The following is a 17,500-nucleotide window of genomic DNA, read 5'->3' on the forward strand; positions in this document are numbered from 1 at the left end:
CCAGATGTTCACTGATGGACTGGAGTGCTGTGGATTATTGTGATGTTTTTATCAGACTCTCATTCTGACGGCACCCATTCACTGCAGAGCATCCATTGATGAGACACTAATGTAATGCTACATTTCTACAAATCTGATGAAGAAACAAACAGAGTTTCTTTTGGTAGGAGGTAGAAGGTGGAACACACACACACACACACACACACACACATTGCTTCCTATTCACCATGGTTACAGGAGTCACTTAATGAGACATTTCATGAGCTTTTATCAGGAATATGAATTTGTATTTGTTGCTGTCTGATATTTACAGTATATGGATACTTACTGTAAGTCAAACAGAAAACCTCAGAATGTCATTGCATTAGAAACAAAACATCTGTTTTCAAGTCATTGCTTCACTTTCAACCGAACAGAATTAAAACTTGTTCTAAAGATGCTCATGTACATTATGTTGTTGCATAGTATTTTGCAAATCTTTTTGCAAATGAGTGTAATTATTTCCAATACAGATTTTTAAAGATGCCTTTTTAGAAAGTATATTTTCATAAACACACTGTTGACATATTGAGACAACTTGCCCCACTACACGATGAACACGTTTAAAGAGATAAATAAATTTATTTTAGGAGTAGCATTGTTAACTAAATTAATTTTTTTGTACTTTAAATAAAAAAAAGTCAACTGAAATAAAATATTTTAAAACTTTTTCATTTCCACCCAATTTATTTCTAATTTCTGTTTAGTTTAACTAACTAAAATAATTCAAAATAAAATAAAAATGAATGAAAAATATTAATTTATATTAAAAAAACTAATAAATATGACAAACACACAACAAAATTACAAAAGTTTTAACCTTTGCATTTTTCGCCCCCTGTACTTTTTCATGATGTCTGAAACAAAACCAAGATAAGAAACTCATTATATTCTTTTACAGAGCACAGATCATCTGAGCGGAGGTGTTTTAGACAGATGATACTCTGAAGTCAATCTTTCAGATGGCATTGATCTGGATGTTGTCTGCTAAATCTAGCTATTTATGAGAGATGACTGAAAGTATATCATATTTCAGTAAGTACTGTAGTTTTAAGTTCAAGTTGTCGATACATTGTGACAATTTGCTCTACTATAGGATCAACATGTTAAAAACAAAGTATATACATGTAGTGTGTGTGTCCAAAAGCAGTCTTATAGGGGTATATCTGTAGCAATAGACAACAATACATTGTATGGGTCAAAATTATAGATTTTTCTTTTAAACCAAAAATCATTAGGATATTAAGTAAAGATCATGTTCCATGAAGATATTTAGTAAACGTCCTACCGTAAATATATCAAAACTTAATGTTTGATTAGTAATATGCATTGCTAAGAACTTAATTTGAACAACTTTAAAGATGATTTTCTCAATATTTAGATTTTTTTGCTCCCTCAGATTCCGGATTTTCTAATAGTTGCATCTCAGACAAATATTGTCCTCCGAACAAACCACACATCAATGGAGAGATGATTATTTATTGATTTTTATTTATATCATTTATATTATTGAAGTGGATCAAAACCTTTCATCAAAATTGTCCTAAAACCTAAAAGTGTTCTTGCCTTAGGATAACTTTGATCAACTTTTTTGATCCACTTCAAATGTTGACTACTATATATATATATATATATATATATATATATATATATATATATACACCATAGAAAACAGTTGAAACAAATATTAACTGAAATAAAAACTTTAACTTTTTTTTTTAGCTTAACTTGAAGTACCAAGATAACTAAAAGTGAAATAAAACGTATAAAACTAAACATTTTACATAAATTAAAAAGAAAACAGAAAATGAAAAAATATTATTAATTTCAAATATAACAATAATAGTTTATAAATGATAGGCTACTAAAATACACAATGTATGTATGCATATATATATATATATATAAAATAATTTTACTCTGTCAAGAGACTAGCTATACAATACTAATTAAAAAATAAAGTATATATAGCTAAGCCTATGAACAGTACTATTACAGCTCGGTTTGGACGAGTCATGACGTAATATATCAATATGTTGTTAAATATTAGTCAATGAGCTGATCGGATGCAAAACCTCAACAAGTATCTAATATCACTACCTCTTATAAACATTCAACGTGCAACACAATTAGTTTTCACTTTAATAGACAAGATGAGCCATGCATTTTTCTGTAAAGCTGTTTTGAATGATTGTATTAGGAAAGAAAGACGCTCTACAATTCTCACCGGACAAACATGATTATTCCCACTTTGGCGATGTCCTCCTGGATGACTCTCCAGGACTCTTTGATGAGCTGGATGTGATCCGGAGTGAGTCTCGCTGGAGCTTCGTCCTCAGTGTTTCTGCTCTCTGCTGATCTGGGAGTCACTCCGGATCCAGAGATCGCGCAGCCCATCCTGACACGAGCACAGCTCCCTCGGCTCTCAGATCAACCTGCTGTCAGCTGTCTGTCTGTCTGTCAGCTGCTCGGGTAAGTCGTGTCTCTAGCTGTCTGAGAGGCTCTGCTTCTCCATGACTGATCAGAGTCAGACCTCGAACCTCTCAGAACCTGACACCTGCTCCATGGGAGGGGAGGAGCTCATCTTCATCAGCATCATCATCATCACTCAGCAACATGCAAAAGATCCCTTCTAGACTATTTTTAGTCTTTAACTACAGCGTTAATGAAAAATCATATAGATATTTCAACTAATTGCTTAATGTCAAACAACTCTGTAACATGATGGTTGTGCAAAAATGCATTCCTATAAATATTGAATAATTGATGCATAATAATGAATTAGACCATTTTAGGATTATGAAAATGTGCAATGGTATAATGAATGCATATTGTAGTTTCTATCTAATCTTTTCTATGATGGTTGTGCAAAAAATGCATTCCTATAAATATTGAATAATTGATGCATAATGAATTAGACCATTTTAGGATTATTTATGCAAATATGCAATGGTATAATGAACGCATATGGTAGTTTCTATCTAATCTTTTCTCATACTGTATCTCTTAAGACTTAAGACTGAAATAATGATGCTGAAAATCCAGCTTTGATCATAGGAATAAATTAAATTTTAATGTATATTCATATAGGAGACAATTGAAAATTGTAACAGCATTTTAATCAAATTAATACAGACTTTGTGAGCAAAAGAGACTTAAAAAAAACAAAAACATAATTAGTCCTAAATTTTATCAGAAACTAATTAAACTGTAATATGCCCCCAAGTCATGCTCAATCATTTTGATACAGAAAAAGAAAAACCAAACACAAGTATTGCAAGCAGGACAAAGGAAATAATGTTTAAAGTATGGAAAGTTTCTTTTAATGTAGAATATCAGAAAAATAGGATATAAACTGAACATTTTTACACAGTAATTTGTGCATCATATTTACACCAATTCAAATAAATAAAATAAAAAATATTAAGATAACAGTGACATCATACCTGGAGATAAATCCCACCAATGAGCAGAAAGATACAACCAAAAACAAGCTAGCTTATAATATATCCCATTAAACATGACCCGATACACATTTTGTGACTGTGTATTAGATGTTGCTCAAATGACGTATCCTTTAATAACTTCAATAAGCAAATTGCAAATTCTCAATCTCAGATGTTTAATTCACATCTGACCTTTAAACAATTAAAAACCAGCAACAATTAGACAGCACGATATGTTGTCAAAAAAGCAGCATTTTAACTTGACACCAAACAAGCAGTCAAACTGAGCACTATTTGACTAATTTAAACTGTACACACCCAACCAAAAACATTTCAGATTGAATTTTACATCAGTCTTTGTCACTGTTTATCATTCATCAGTATAATCTGATTATGATTTCTAGTTTTCTTCTCATTAGTGGGGAATGACGTCTTTATGAGATTACGGTCTTTCCTCTGGTCAGAGCTTGAACACAAACAGTGAAGAGACATCAGACAATGCTTACCAAAATAACAAACAGATTGCATTTAATATTACAGTGCTCTTCCAGAAACATGTGAAAATGTGTACTAATAAAGTTCTAACCAAAACAGGTGCATTGGTAACTAATATGCACAGACCTGTTACTTTATATAGTCTTCCTTATTGCTTTTTATTTCAAAATGTCTGAAAGAAAAAATACATATTTAACCATTTTTCCAAACAATACAAAAAGCGTACAGTACCAGAGTCAGCTTCTTTAACAAATGTTTACATCTCAATGAAATATACACAGGAAAACTCGAATATACATATATTTACAAATGCAAATTTCATAAATATATTCTTTGAGGTCCATAAGCATCCCTTTTCCAGTTGGATTAGACAATATCTGCTGATAATTCATAACTAGAATTTAAGAGTCATGCTTGCTTTCCATAAACACAGAACACCAAACATGTGTAAGGCTTACTAAGCCTCTCAAACAGTGGCCAAATTACATATTTTGAGGAGGGGAATCCTAGCTGTAATATATTTTAAGGTTCCGAGTGTAAAGAGTAAAAAAGTCTCAAGTATAAGAATTCTGAAATTTATCCCGCAGGTTTTTAACCAAACTATGTTGACTGTTCTCAGCATTTTCCATCCATTCACTAAAGTTGTGTTCTTTACTGTTTGCCATTGCAAGTTCAGATTGTGAAACCATTGCTAAATCATCCTCTTCAGGCTTGGCCAAGCAAGTCGTCTCTAAAACAAGGTTGTTCCCATCTTGACCAGAATCGCAAGCTCTCTCCAGTTGCTTGTGTGCATTAGTGGATCCCAAGCTGGAATCAAATGCATTACCTCTACACAGCAAAGGCAAACCTTCACCTTCAAGGGTCTTGCTGGAGCATGTCGAATCTATTGATGTAGATCTCTGCAATGTGCTATTGCAGAAAGGGGATGAACAAGACAATGAACACGATGCTCTGGATCTCTGTGATCCAGTTTCCAGAGCTCTTTCTGAAAAAGAAGTACTGCGACCCACTGGGAACAGACGAGGGGAAGCGGATGCATCATCTTGACTTTGCTTGTTATATTTGGAACGCAACTCTTTTACATCTGGCCAGTGGAAGGTCTCAGTTTCTATAGGACTTTGTGGTCTCTGAGCATTTAATCTGCAGTTGAGGAACTGAGGACTTCCAGGGGAACAGAGGCTGGAAGTTGGACTAGTAGTCGTAGAGTCCGGGATAAGGTCCTGCTCATTCAAGTTCAGCAACAGTGGCTTGTCAGGAATGCCTATGTACAAAAGAGCTGTGATTAAAAGTCTGCTTTTGATAAATAAGTGATTTTACAATAGAATTTACCAGAGAACAAATCCACTGATTTCTAAAGGGGATTGTGGGATGCATGGATGTAGAGCAAGGGTGTCCAATCCTGGTCTTGGAGGCTTAGTATAGTTTCGCTCCAACTAGCTTCAACACACTTACCTGGAACCTTCTAGTGAGTATGAAGACCTTGATTCAATTTCAGGTGTGTGGCAGTTGTGTCCTAATGATTAGAGAGTCTGACTTGTAAACTGAAGGTTGCTGGTTTGATTTCAAGGTTTGATTCCCAAAACCGGCACGAAATGTAGGTTGGGGGAGTGAATGAACAGCTCTCTTTTCTTCCTTCAATACCCATGACTGAGGTGCCCTTGAACAAGGCACCAAACCCCCAATTGCTCCCAGGTTGGAGCTAAACTCTGTAGGATAGTTTCCCTCCAGGAACATGTTTGGACAACATCAGCGGTAGAGGAATTACCCAAGGGTTTGTCTAAATGATGATCATGCAACCACAACTAAAAACTGCAATACACTTCTGATATAGGAATCCATTAACCAATGAGAACTTGACACAGGCAAGAGTACTTGTGCTCTGGGAATTAATTGTTTTCCCACTTGATTTCAATCTGGCCCACCTCTATCCACAACCTAAAAATAGCTCTAATTAACAATTTGATGGATAGGAATGTGCAAGATCCATTTCTAGTGTCAAGCCTTTAAGCAAATACCAATGGTCTAGATTGGTAAACAAAAAGCCAGTGGTTCCCCAATCCTGGTCCTGAAGAACTCCCAACATTGCACATTTTAGATGCCTTCCTAATCAAACACACCTGGTTCAACTAATTAGCTATTAAGATTCAGAAACTGTGTTGCAGGTTTTCCAGAACCTGGGTTGGGAACTACTGAGCTATGCCAACAGACAAGACACTGCAAGTTGGGGGATTGTCCCTCAACTAAAAGTGAACAGTCAGTTTGGATATGAATGTGTCGGCAAAACAAAAAATGACAGAAGGGACATTACGAAACTTGGCAAACTCAGACACTACACCCACCTTTCTCTTTTCCTGGAGGTCTCTCCTCCATGACGGAAGACAGGTTCTTGGGCACGAAATGGTTGTCTGAGATCTTGGGCCTCTGCCTTACCACCGGTCTGTTGTTTTTGATACGCTGACTGTACTGCCTAGCCAACTGGAACACCTTATTTTTCATTTTCTCCATTTCTTGAAGGATGTGTTCATCCTCACTGGCAGACCGTAAGGAGATGCTCTTTGGTAAAGAAGTGTGGTCAACCTTGTGCTGCTCTTTTAACTTGTGTTCCTCATTTGGATGCCTTTGAAACTCTTGCATCTTGTCCTTTTCTAAGACTTTGTTGATTGGGGACGAGGAAAAGCTTTCATCGGACTCTTCCAATATTACCAGAGGTTCCCCAAGTCCGCTATCCAAGCTCCCCTTACTGGTTTCTGCTTTCTTTTCTTCACCAGGTGTAGTCATTTGGGAATCCTCTGAGTCCGGATGTTGTTCAGAAGTCCCAGTTATCTCCATTTCCATGTCTTGCCACACTTTAACCATGTCAGATGCAGGCTGGAATTCATCATTCCCACTTAGATCTCCAAGATTGGACTCTTTGCCATTTGCAGGGACCACAAAATCAGAGCTATCCTTTGCTTTCTTGTCAACCCTCAAATCTGATAGATTAAATACAGACCATAAAGTTGGCCTTGTGATGGAAGAGGCCCTCTTATGCAAATCCAAATCCTCATCTGCAAGGTCATTGAGTTGTTGGCTCAGATTACGGACTAGGCCTGCAGGGATGTATGAAAGGCTCTCTCTGCGTTTGACGGCAAAGCTTGCATCCTGGTTCTCAGCATGTTCATAGTACCTTTGAATCTTATGTATGAGCAATCGGTCTTTTTTGGAAAGGGTATCCTGATTCATTTGAGATCTTTGGTCTGGTATAAACAGGCTGTCGGGAACAGTCTCGTTTAATGGTTCTGGAGTGGACCGTCTAAACTCAAGGCCTTTGTCTTTCTCATGGGGCTCGGCACCACTGCTGAGCAAACTGCTTCTTCTACTTTCCGACTGAGAAGAGGGGCAGCCCAAGTCAAAAGACTCTTCGACTCCTAGACTACTATTTTGAAAGCGACTGCTGGCACATCGCTCTGAGATATTGCTTGCCTTGTCCAGTACAGATGAAGATAAGAGGCCACCAGGTGCTTCAACATCTACCTCCATGTTCTGCACATCTTCTGAGAGTTGCTCTTCTAGTCCAGGAGGAGATGAGAAATGCACACTGTCCTCAACATTATCGCCAATTTTTTGTCCTCCAGTATTGAAGTCTATTATCTCTGGATCAGTGTGGCATCCTGCCATTATTGTCCCAGAAATTTTGGGATAATTATCTGATTGGTTCATCCCCGTTTCCTCTGACTCTCTGAGAGGAGAAAAGACCTTCGTTGAACTGCGTTCCCCAGTTGAGCTCTAGAAAGTGGACAGAATGAAGTGAGTTATTGCTACAGGAAGCTATGAAGAGGATGTGACGATAACTTAATTCAATCTCCAGTATCTCCATTATGACCAGCATTAAACAAGTGCAATTTATCTAGATTTGAAAATACAGCTGCTATTTATATTTCCAACAAATCCTTGTAACCATCCCCTCCCCTTGCCTGTCTTTAGGATTAGCCAATTATCAATAGTGAATGCTGAGAAAACAACTCCCACAGTATTTCCAAAAGCAACCATAGACTCAGAATTTACTTTTGCTTACTGAGACAACATGTGTATGTGTGCAACAACATGCATAAAAATGAAGGTATAGCTATTTGACAAGAGTGCATCTGCATTGTACTTTTTGAGCCCAACATCAGTCATATACAACATATTATAGCAAGTAGAAGAGATTAGAAAAGGGAAATATCTGTAGAGTCTCTATATGACTATAAATTTCAATTTGAATTTACATAGTGGCTGTACACAATGCCTACCCAGACAGTGTTTTTGGGCCACATAGACATGTTCAAATGTTCATTTTAATTCAAACATTAGTCACTGACAACGAGAGCATAGTTTGATATTTTCAGCACTTTCTATCTAGGTTTACTAGACAGAAATATACATTTTGAGGTCCTCAATATATGACGTTACCTGTTCAAAGAGAGTCAAACTTTCACTTGTATCATCATGTTTTTCTTTAGTGGGTGTTTGGCTGCTTTTGTTCATTGGCCAGTTTTCCCAACAACCTTCTCTGTCCTAAAGACACAACACAGAAAATTACAGGAATTTAACTGATGTAAATGTTCTACTAAATGACAGCGTTCACAGTCCCCATCTGTGATATTTGAACATTTCATAAACATCTGCAATTCATTTAAAAGCATCCATGCATGTCAATGTTTTTCCACAGACAACTGACCTTCTGAAATTGCTTTTGTGTGCCATTTAACAAAATACAATGAAACGGGAACCTTTGTTTAATTTAATTACGGAAGGCAAGCCATCCGAACCCCACCACCAAAATTTGACAGTTAAATTTCCCTTTGAAGTCAAACTTCAATATATATAAAAGAAATCTCATTGTGGCTCCAAGTACAAAAACACTTTGAGACACCCAACGTCCCGTATTATTATGCATTGGATCTTAGTAACCACGACATGCTGTAAATTCCCCATCATATGTGCATTACAGTCTTTGCACACTGATGCATCTGGCATGAAATATAACACTGATTCTTGAGACATGGACAAAAAAATATCAGCCATTAGTATAGTGCTTCACCTGATGGGAGTTTATGGAGAGTTTTTCATATTTTAGGTACCTGTGATTACATATTCTTTGAAGTTTAATGGAAGATTTGACAATAATAACCTGACATATTAATTTCTGTCACTGACAAACTGCAGAAACATGCATTTAAGTAGAAAATCCCATTTCACCTAAAGCCTGTTTTGTCCGAACTCCCAAAGAATCAGTGATAAATCTTTTGAAAATCAGATTTTGAAGATGACATTCAATTTGTAGGTCATTGAGAAATGTGTTTATGTATGATTAGTGGCCATGCATGCAGTTATGTCCATGCAATGATTCATGCAACTGCACATCAACAGCATTCGAGCTATCAGATCTGTGGGTGCAAAAGTAGAAATAGATCTCAGCATGCAGCAGATGGGATGTGATTGACAGATTGCACTTAGACAGCCACCAGCTTACGGACGTGAAACAGAAAGCGATAGGTGACCCTCACCGTGATGAACTGATTGAAAAGCAAAGCCTTGGCCCTATAATGCCAGCAGGAGATGGCGGCCAACACTGAAGTGGCAAAGTCTGCTACCTGCTCGACTCCCATCACATCTTCCTCTTCTGCATTATCTCCTCCTATTCTGTCCTCTGTGCTTTTTTCTTTCTCTTCAAGCCTACTGTCATCCAGCGAGGATTCATGATCTTGTCCATTCTGAATAATTCCAGGTTCCGCAGTTTTCAGTTCTGGGTTTGAGCTTATGGTTGTGGGCAGCATGGAAAGACGGTCTTTATCCACTAATAGAGTACCTTCGCTGTCTGCATGCTGGACGCCATAGAGAAGTCATGGGATGTCAATGGGCATTTATGAAAAAGCAGATTTCTATAACAAAACTGGCCCCTTTTCAACCATGTTAAATATACATTTTAGATTAATTCAATAGGTTTTCAAGAGTTATGTTGGTTCTATGCAACACTTTTGTTTATATTTGTTGCCAAATTGTTTTGCATTGTTTGTTGAGCCACTGTCTAAAGACAGTTTTCTACCTTATGAGGATAGACAATAAAGATTTTGCGTGCATTTAGTTTGGAATTGCATTTATGAAATGAATGCACCATATTTTTTCTTATGAATGTGATTCAGTGTACTGTAAATGCATTTGACTAATTGTTTTTTCTTTTGGATAAAAGCATCTGCTAAATGCATGAATATTAATGCAAATTTAAGCCGTTTCTTTTACTTAATGTGAAAAAAGAGTGCAATGGAGAGTGTATGTAGAGATCCTACCTTAAGCGTGCCTGTGTGATGTCCATGGATGATTAAGATAATGCAAAGACAAAGATAAATTAAATTTGATCAATATAACAATTCAGCAACAGGTTATATTCATATGCATTTCAAATGTGATTCATAAGCCTTTTTTTTTAATTTTTAAACTTTAAAATTAAACATTTTTAAATTTTGTAAATTTGATGATGCATAATTTAAAATGATCTTTTTTTTCTCAAAAAAAAAAAGAGAAAGATAGAGAAAAAAAAGAATGCAGATCAGCTTTAATGCACTTGTCAAGATAACAAAAGCAGTCAAAAATGTTTGGTTTTAATGACAAAAAGTAGTATTTTAAATATATTATTTAATTTGCAATGTGCAAAAGAAATCACGATTGGGCATAAAATAATGTGAAAATGGGCTGAGACTTGATCAAATCATTGTAATCTGGCTCAGATAAACGTAGGAATCGTGTTTGTGGTGTTTTTCTGTTGACTAAAGGTTAGTACAAGGCATCTTCACTGCAAAAGTGGTTGTCAAAAGCAATAATTCAACAAAAGGCGGATTATTTTAAGAATAAGTTTGACATGCTACAACAAAACAGCACTTTTTAAAATCAGCACCCCAAAATTAGAAAGAAACCTAGATTTCATTTAGCAAACATGATGCATTTTTATATTCTGGTTGCACATAACAAAGTGCTATAAATGTGTGTGCTCTGCCAAAGATAATTAAATCAACTGGCAATGAAATGCATGCTCTACGGATGCATGGAGCTACTTAAGAGAGCTTGGACACTCCCCGCTGATTTCCAAGACAGGAACAGGAAAAGCTGTAGTTGGAAATGACAACTTAATTTGAAAGGTGATAAAACGGCATGACAGGCTTGGCTCTCCTCTTCATTTTCTCCAAATCAGAATGCATAATGCACTCGTGCTGACAGCGAGCCAAAAACAGGTTTGTGGACTGAAAGGAACTGGCACATGACAAAGCCTGCGGCTGATGGGCTCCATAATTAACATCATTATGTGTGCGGGCGGAGGATCGGGGCTGTGGCCTTTGATCTGACACAGGAGGGACGAGTCGAGTCGATGTGGCTTTGATGCTAAAGCGGGCAGCGCAGAACATACGGGACACGTGTCTCTCACTCGAGCCGAAACAAACAGCACACACCTGCCCTGAGCCCAAGATGACAGGGATTTGATCAGCACTATCTCTGATCTTTTGTTTAACAGCGCTTCTTTAATCAGTCAGTCAATCGAAACTACATAAAGAGAATTAAGACAAAATCATATACATTTTTTGCATTTATTTGTTTCTGCATTTATTTCATGAAATGCATATACTATACATATATTGCAAAATCCATATGCATGTATATATATATATATATATATATGTATGCATTTTGCAATATATGTATATGCATTTTATAAAAACTATAAATAAACCATATATAAATAATGTATAAAATTATTGCATTATTATTATCATTATATTTTATTATTTAATTTATATTGATTGTTGTTGTTTTAATTTGTTGAAGTTCATAAAATATTATTTAAATTAATATTTAAAAACTATTTTAAAAAATGCATATATTTGCTAATACAGCAAGCAGGTCAGAAAACCACACACACACACACACACACACACACACACACACACACACACACACACACACACACACACACACAGACACACACAGACACACACAGACAGACAGACAGACAGACAGACAGACAGACAGACACACACACACACACACAGACACACACACACACACACAGACACACACACACACACACAGACACACACACACACACACACACACACACACAGACACACACACACACAGACACACACAGACACACACACACACACACAGACACACACACACACACACACACACACAGACACACACACACACACACAGAAACACACACACACACAGACACACACACACACACACACACACACACAGACACACACACACAGACACACACACAGACACACACACAGACACACACACACACACAGACACACACACACAGACAGAAACACACACACACACACACACAGACACACACACACACACAGACACACACACACACACAGACACACACACACACACACACAGACACAGACACAGACACACACACAGACACACACAGACACACACAGACACACACACAGACACAGACACACACAGACACAGACACAGACACACACAGACACACACACACACACAGACACACACACACAGACACACACAGACACACACACAGACACAGACACACACACACACACACACACACACACACACAGACACACACACACACACAGACACACACACACACAGACACACACACACACACACACACACAGACAGACACACACACACAGACACACACAGACACACACACAGACAGACACACACACATATATATATTTTAATTCAAAAATTGCCCAAAAATTACAATAATTGGTATGTTATTTTATTATTTATATTGTTTTTTGTTGTTTTAGTGTATTAAAGTTAACACAAATATTATTAAAAATTATTTGAATTGATTAAATTTAGCTAAATTAATATATTTGCTAATACAGGTCAGAAACTTCATTTATGATCTGAGCATCTTAAAATTCATGTCTGAATACAGAATCACAAGATCAGAGACACTCATTTACTTGCATTTGTTTAGCTGTTGAGAAACAGCGCATTATATGATATATTTCTGCTTTATTTTGTCAGACTTGTCAGACTTTGTCAGAAACATAACTTTCTGCATATTTTCAAGTTTAAATGTGATTTGGTTACCTTTAGTGCTTCGTACGGTTCGTTTAGCCGGTTCTGTCAAAGAAAACAGAGGACAATATCACAACAGAAACAATTATACAGTGGAAATTCAGTTTGAGCTTTCATTTATATGAGTGAAGAGACAGATTCACGCACCAGAGCGTCTCCGTTCCTGTAACACATCAGAGAAATCTTCATTTTGGCAAGACGACGCTTTCTTCAGCCGGTCTGGACTGTAGCGGTACTTCACTGGACCTGAACAGAGAAGAAACAATACAACAGCAGGCTCTGAAACAGATTTTATAAGACATTTTGCTATAAAAACAAGTCATTCACTGAAGCACCTTGTTTGAAAATCAATCTAAACACAACTTACATGTCGAGTCCATGTCCAGGATTGCGTCTTTGGCCTTGAAAGCAATTAACATGAAAATGTTTATTACAAACTTGCTGATTGAGAGAAACATTCATGTTTTTGCGGTCTAAAAATAATACATTAAATTAAATGAATAAATAAAAATGCTAATTGAGAATGAATATATATATATATATAAAAAAAAAGAAAACACTAACTAAAAATTATAAAAAAAAGAAATAAAAAAAAGAAAAACAATTGAAATGTAAAATGAAAATAAATAATTAAAAAGATCTAAAATCAAAATAAAATGATTATTAAAAAGAATTAAATGATAAAAATTGTAAAATGAACAATTTTAAAATTTAAATAATCTAAATGCTTACTAAAAATTAAAAAAATAATAAAATGTCTGTATTTTAATAACTATAAACATAACTAAAAAATAAAAAAAATAAAAAGCATAACATTAGAAATGTAAAATGAAATTTTACAATTTAAAATAAAAACAACCAAGATAAAAAAAAACATTAATAAAGTAGCAAAACTGTTTTTTTTTTTTTCAAAACGATTCCCATTTTACAATTTAAAATAAATCACTAAAACGAATTAAATGCGAATGTGAAATGAATATAAATTAAAAAAAGAAACAAGTGAAAAATAAATCACTTCTTAAATAAAAACACTTAATAAAAAGGTATTTTAATTGTTTCATTGCATGCCACTTGAGTATTAACAAACATCACAGAACTGTGAATGTGTTATTAAATCACTGAAATAGTAAGTTTAAATACGTTAAAAGGGATTTGGCTGATGAAAACGTTTAGGAATCCCATGTCTAAATAACAGATCACGTTTATATTTAGTACGTACTTTCTGCGGGATAACGGCGTGATGGTTCTCCAGAATGAGTCTCTTTATGTGATGAGCCCACAGTTTCTTCTCCTCCACTGTTCTGGCCTAAGAAACACAATGAACTGTGATTAAAGCAGACACAATAAACAGCTTGAGCGGGTCATCTGTGTGCCGTGATCTCAAACTGACCTGAACCGTGTGCGGCTGCTTGGGCTGCTTGTAATGCGTCACGCTGAAGCGCAGCGAATCTTTGGCACTTTCTATCAGCATCAGTGTGGAACACTGAACACATGCAAAACAGCACAAACAATGTGTTTTTCTGAATTCAAATCGTCTGTTGTTTAACTTACGAATTGTTAGAATGTCTCTGTATAAAGCTCAATCAGATATCATTTTTACAAAAAGCAATAAAGAAGTTGGAAAAGCTTTTGTATATCCAATATCTGGGAATAAAAGGAGATAATGGTCAAAATAAGGCTCTCAAACTGGGGTTCATGAATTGTTCAAAAGCTAATAATTAATTAATTCATTATAAATTAAAATAAATATGATTTTGAATTAAATAATATCTGTTAAATGAAATAAAATATTACTAAAATAAAACAATAACAAATGTGGAAAAAAGGAAATTATAATAAATAAAAAAAAAACTAAAAATGAATAAAATAATAAAAATGTAAAATAGAAACAAATAAATTCATTTAAAATGAACCCCAAAACAAATAATAAAAAAAAAAGAACACAAAAAACAAAAATAACTTATTTATTTGGCAGTCTATGGGACAGTCACAGGCCTCCCGGATTTCATCCAAAATATCTTAAATTGTGTTCTGAAGACAGCAAAGCTTTTACGGGTTTGGAACGACACGGGGTTAAGTGATTAATGACAAAATTGTAATTTTGGGGTGAGTATCCCTTTAATAAAATAATTTTATATTGTGTTTACCTGCATGTCATGTGAGCATGACGCAGTCGTGAACTGTGCATGTGAACGTGTTGTTACATCACTGAAATGTTTATTTTAAAACTCAAGAGAATATTTTACGTCAAAGTGTTTTGGCTCATAAAAAGGTTTAGGAATCCCTGGTCTAAACAACAGATGCTGTCTCAGATTGAATGACATCCTATACCGAGATGTGAGTCTTGTAGACGTAAAGTTCTCCTCGTTTCTTGGTGATGAGCAGCATCTTATCAAACAGGAAGAGGGTTCTCTCCTTTTTGGCGCGGTGGACGTGAAACGTTCCTTCCAGAACCAACTCGCCGAATGTGGTCAGATCCGGACCATTCCAGTTTATGAGCAGAGACTGGACCTCCTGCACGCACAATAGAATAGAATAGAATAACATAAAACAGAACAGATAAGGATAGATATGATAGAATAGAACAGAACAGGATAAAACAGAATTGCATAGAACAGAACAGAATATAATAAATTAGGGAAGGGCAGAATAGAATAGGATAGAAAAGAAGAAAAACAGAATGGAAAATGATAGAATTGGATTGAATAGAATAGCATAAAATAAATCAGAATGGAATGGATTAGAATATAATAGAATAGAATAACAAAACAGAACAGAAGAGGACAGAATAGATTAGCATAGGTGTATTAGAATAGAATAGAGCCGAATTGCATAGAATAGAACAGAATATAAGAAATGAGGGTAGGACATAACAGAATCGGGTCGAGTAGAACAAAACAAAACAGAAAGGATAGAATGGAATATGATTGGTAAGAATAGAATAAAATAAATCAGAATGAAACCGGTAAGAATAGAATAGAAAAACATAACACAGAACAAAAGAGGATAGAATAGAGTAGCATAGGTATTTTAGAATAGAACAGAACAGGATAGAACAGATTTGCATAGAATAGAACAGAATAGAATAAATTAGTGTAGGACAGAACAGAATAGGATAGAATAGAACAAAACAAAACAGAATGGAACAGGATAGAAAGACATAGGAAAGGATCGGATAGAATTGAACAGCATAAAATAAATCAGAATGGAACAGGCAAGAATAGAATAGAATAATAGAAAACAGAATAGAAGATAATAGAATATATAAGCATAGGTATGTTAGAATAGAACAGAACAGGATAGAACAGATTTGCATAGAATAGAACAGAATAGAATAAATTAGTGTAGGACAGAACAGAATAGGATAGAATAGAACAAAACAAAACAGAATGGAACAGGATAGAACAGAATTGCATATAATAGAACAGAATAGAATAAATTAGGATAAAATAGAACAAAACAAAACAGAATGGAACAGGATAGAAAGACATAGGAAAGGATCGGATAGAATTGAACAGCATAAAATAAATCAGAATGGAACAGGCAAGAATAGAATAGAATAATAGAAAACAGAATAGAAGATAATAGAATATATAAGCATAGGTATGTTAGAATAGAACAGAACAGGATAGAACAGATTTGCATAGAATAGAACAGAATAGAATAAATTAGTGTAGGACAGAACAGAATAGGATAGAATAGAACAAAACAAAACAGAATAGAACATGATAGAACAGAATTGCATATAATAGAACAGAATAGAATAAATTAGGATAAAATAGAACAAAACAAAACAGAATGGAACAGGATAGAATGGCATAGGAAAAAATTGGATAGAATAGAATAGCATAAAATAAATCAGAGTGGAATAGGTAAGAATAGAATAGAACAGGATAGAAGAGAATATAATAAATTAGGTTAGGAAAGAACAGAATAGGATAGAACAGAATAGAGGAAAACAGAATGAACAGGATAGAATGGCATAGGAAAGGATTGGATAGAATAGAACAGCATAAAATAAATCAGAGTGGAATAGGTAAGAATAGAATAGAACAATAGAAAACAGAATAGAAGATAATAGAATAGATAAGCATAGGTATGTTAGTATAGAACATGATAGAACAGAATTGCATATAATGGAACAGAATAGAATAAATTAGTGTAGGACAGAACAGAACAGGATAGAATAGAACAAAACAAAACAGAATGAACAGGATAGAATAGCATAAAATAAATCAAGAGAAGAGGATAGAATAGATTAGCATAGGTATGTCAGAATATAATAGAATAGAATGGGATATAATAGAGAAGGATAGAACAGAAAAGAATAGAAGAGAACAGAACAGGACAGAATAAAATAGCATAGAATAGAACAGAACAGGATAGAATAGAATAAAACAATGGAATGGAACAGCATAGAA

At 35.1% G+C, this 17,500-nt stretch overlaps 2 protein-coding genes across 2 annotated transcripts in view; both read right to left on the minus strand.

Moving 5' to 3' along the window:
• xgb (x globin) overlaps positions 1 to 2,588 on the minus strand; it is a 9,056-nt gene extending 6,468 nt beyond the window's left edge. Inside the window, exon 1 of the mRNA XM_059519789.1 lies at positions 2,267 to 2,588. Within this exon, the coding sequence (XP_059375772.1) occupies positions 2,267 to 2,436 (170 nt within the window). The 5' untranslated portion in view covers positions 2,437 to 2,588. The remainder of the gene's footprint in view (positions 1 to 2,266) is intronic.
• Positions 2,589 to 4,208: 1,620 nt separating this feature from the next.
• LOC132113346 (pleckstrin homology domain-containing family G member 3) overlaps positions 4,209 to 17,500 on the minus strand; it is a 64,289-nt gene continuing 50,997 nt past the window's right edge. Inside the window, exons 9-18 of the mRNA XM_059521143.1 lie at positions 15,411 to 15,593; positions 14,470 to 14,562; positions 14,299 to 14,385; positions 13,447 to 13,480; positions 13,227 to 13,325; positions 13,054 to 13,124; positions 9,509 to 9,826; positions 8,412 to 8,516; positions 6,320 to 7,745; positions 4,209 to 5,241 (exon numbers count right to left, since the gene is read on the minus strand). Of these exons, the coding sequence (XP_059377126.1) occupies positions 4,535 to 5,241; positions 6,320 to 7,745; positions 8,412 to 8,516; positions 9,509 to 9,826; positions 13,054 to 13,124; positions 13,227 to 13,325; positions 13,447 to 13,480; positions 14,299 to 14,385; positions 14,470 to 14,562; positions 15,411 to 15,593 (3,123 nt within the window). The 3' untranslated portion in view covers positions 4,209 to 4,534. The remainder of the gene's footprint in view (positions 5,242 to 6,319; positions 7,746 to 8,411; positions 8,517 to 9,508; positions 9,827 to 13,053; positions 13,125 to 13,226; positions 13,326 to 13,446; positions 13,481 to 14,298; positions 14,386 to 14,469; positions 14,563 to 15,410; positions 15,594 to 17,500) is intronic.

The sequence above is a fragment of the Carassius carassius genome, chromosome 32 (assembly GCF_963082965.1).
Source record: "Carassius carassius chromosome 32, fCarCar2.1, whole genome shotgun sequence".
Classification (NCBI taxonomy): Eukaryota; Metazoa; Chordata; class Actinopteri; order Cypriniformes; family Cyprinidae; genus Carassius; species Carassius carassius.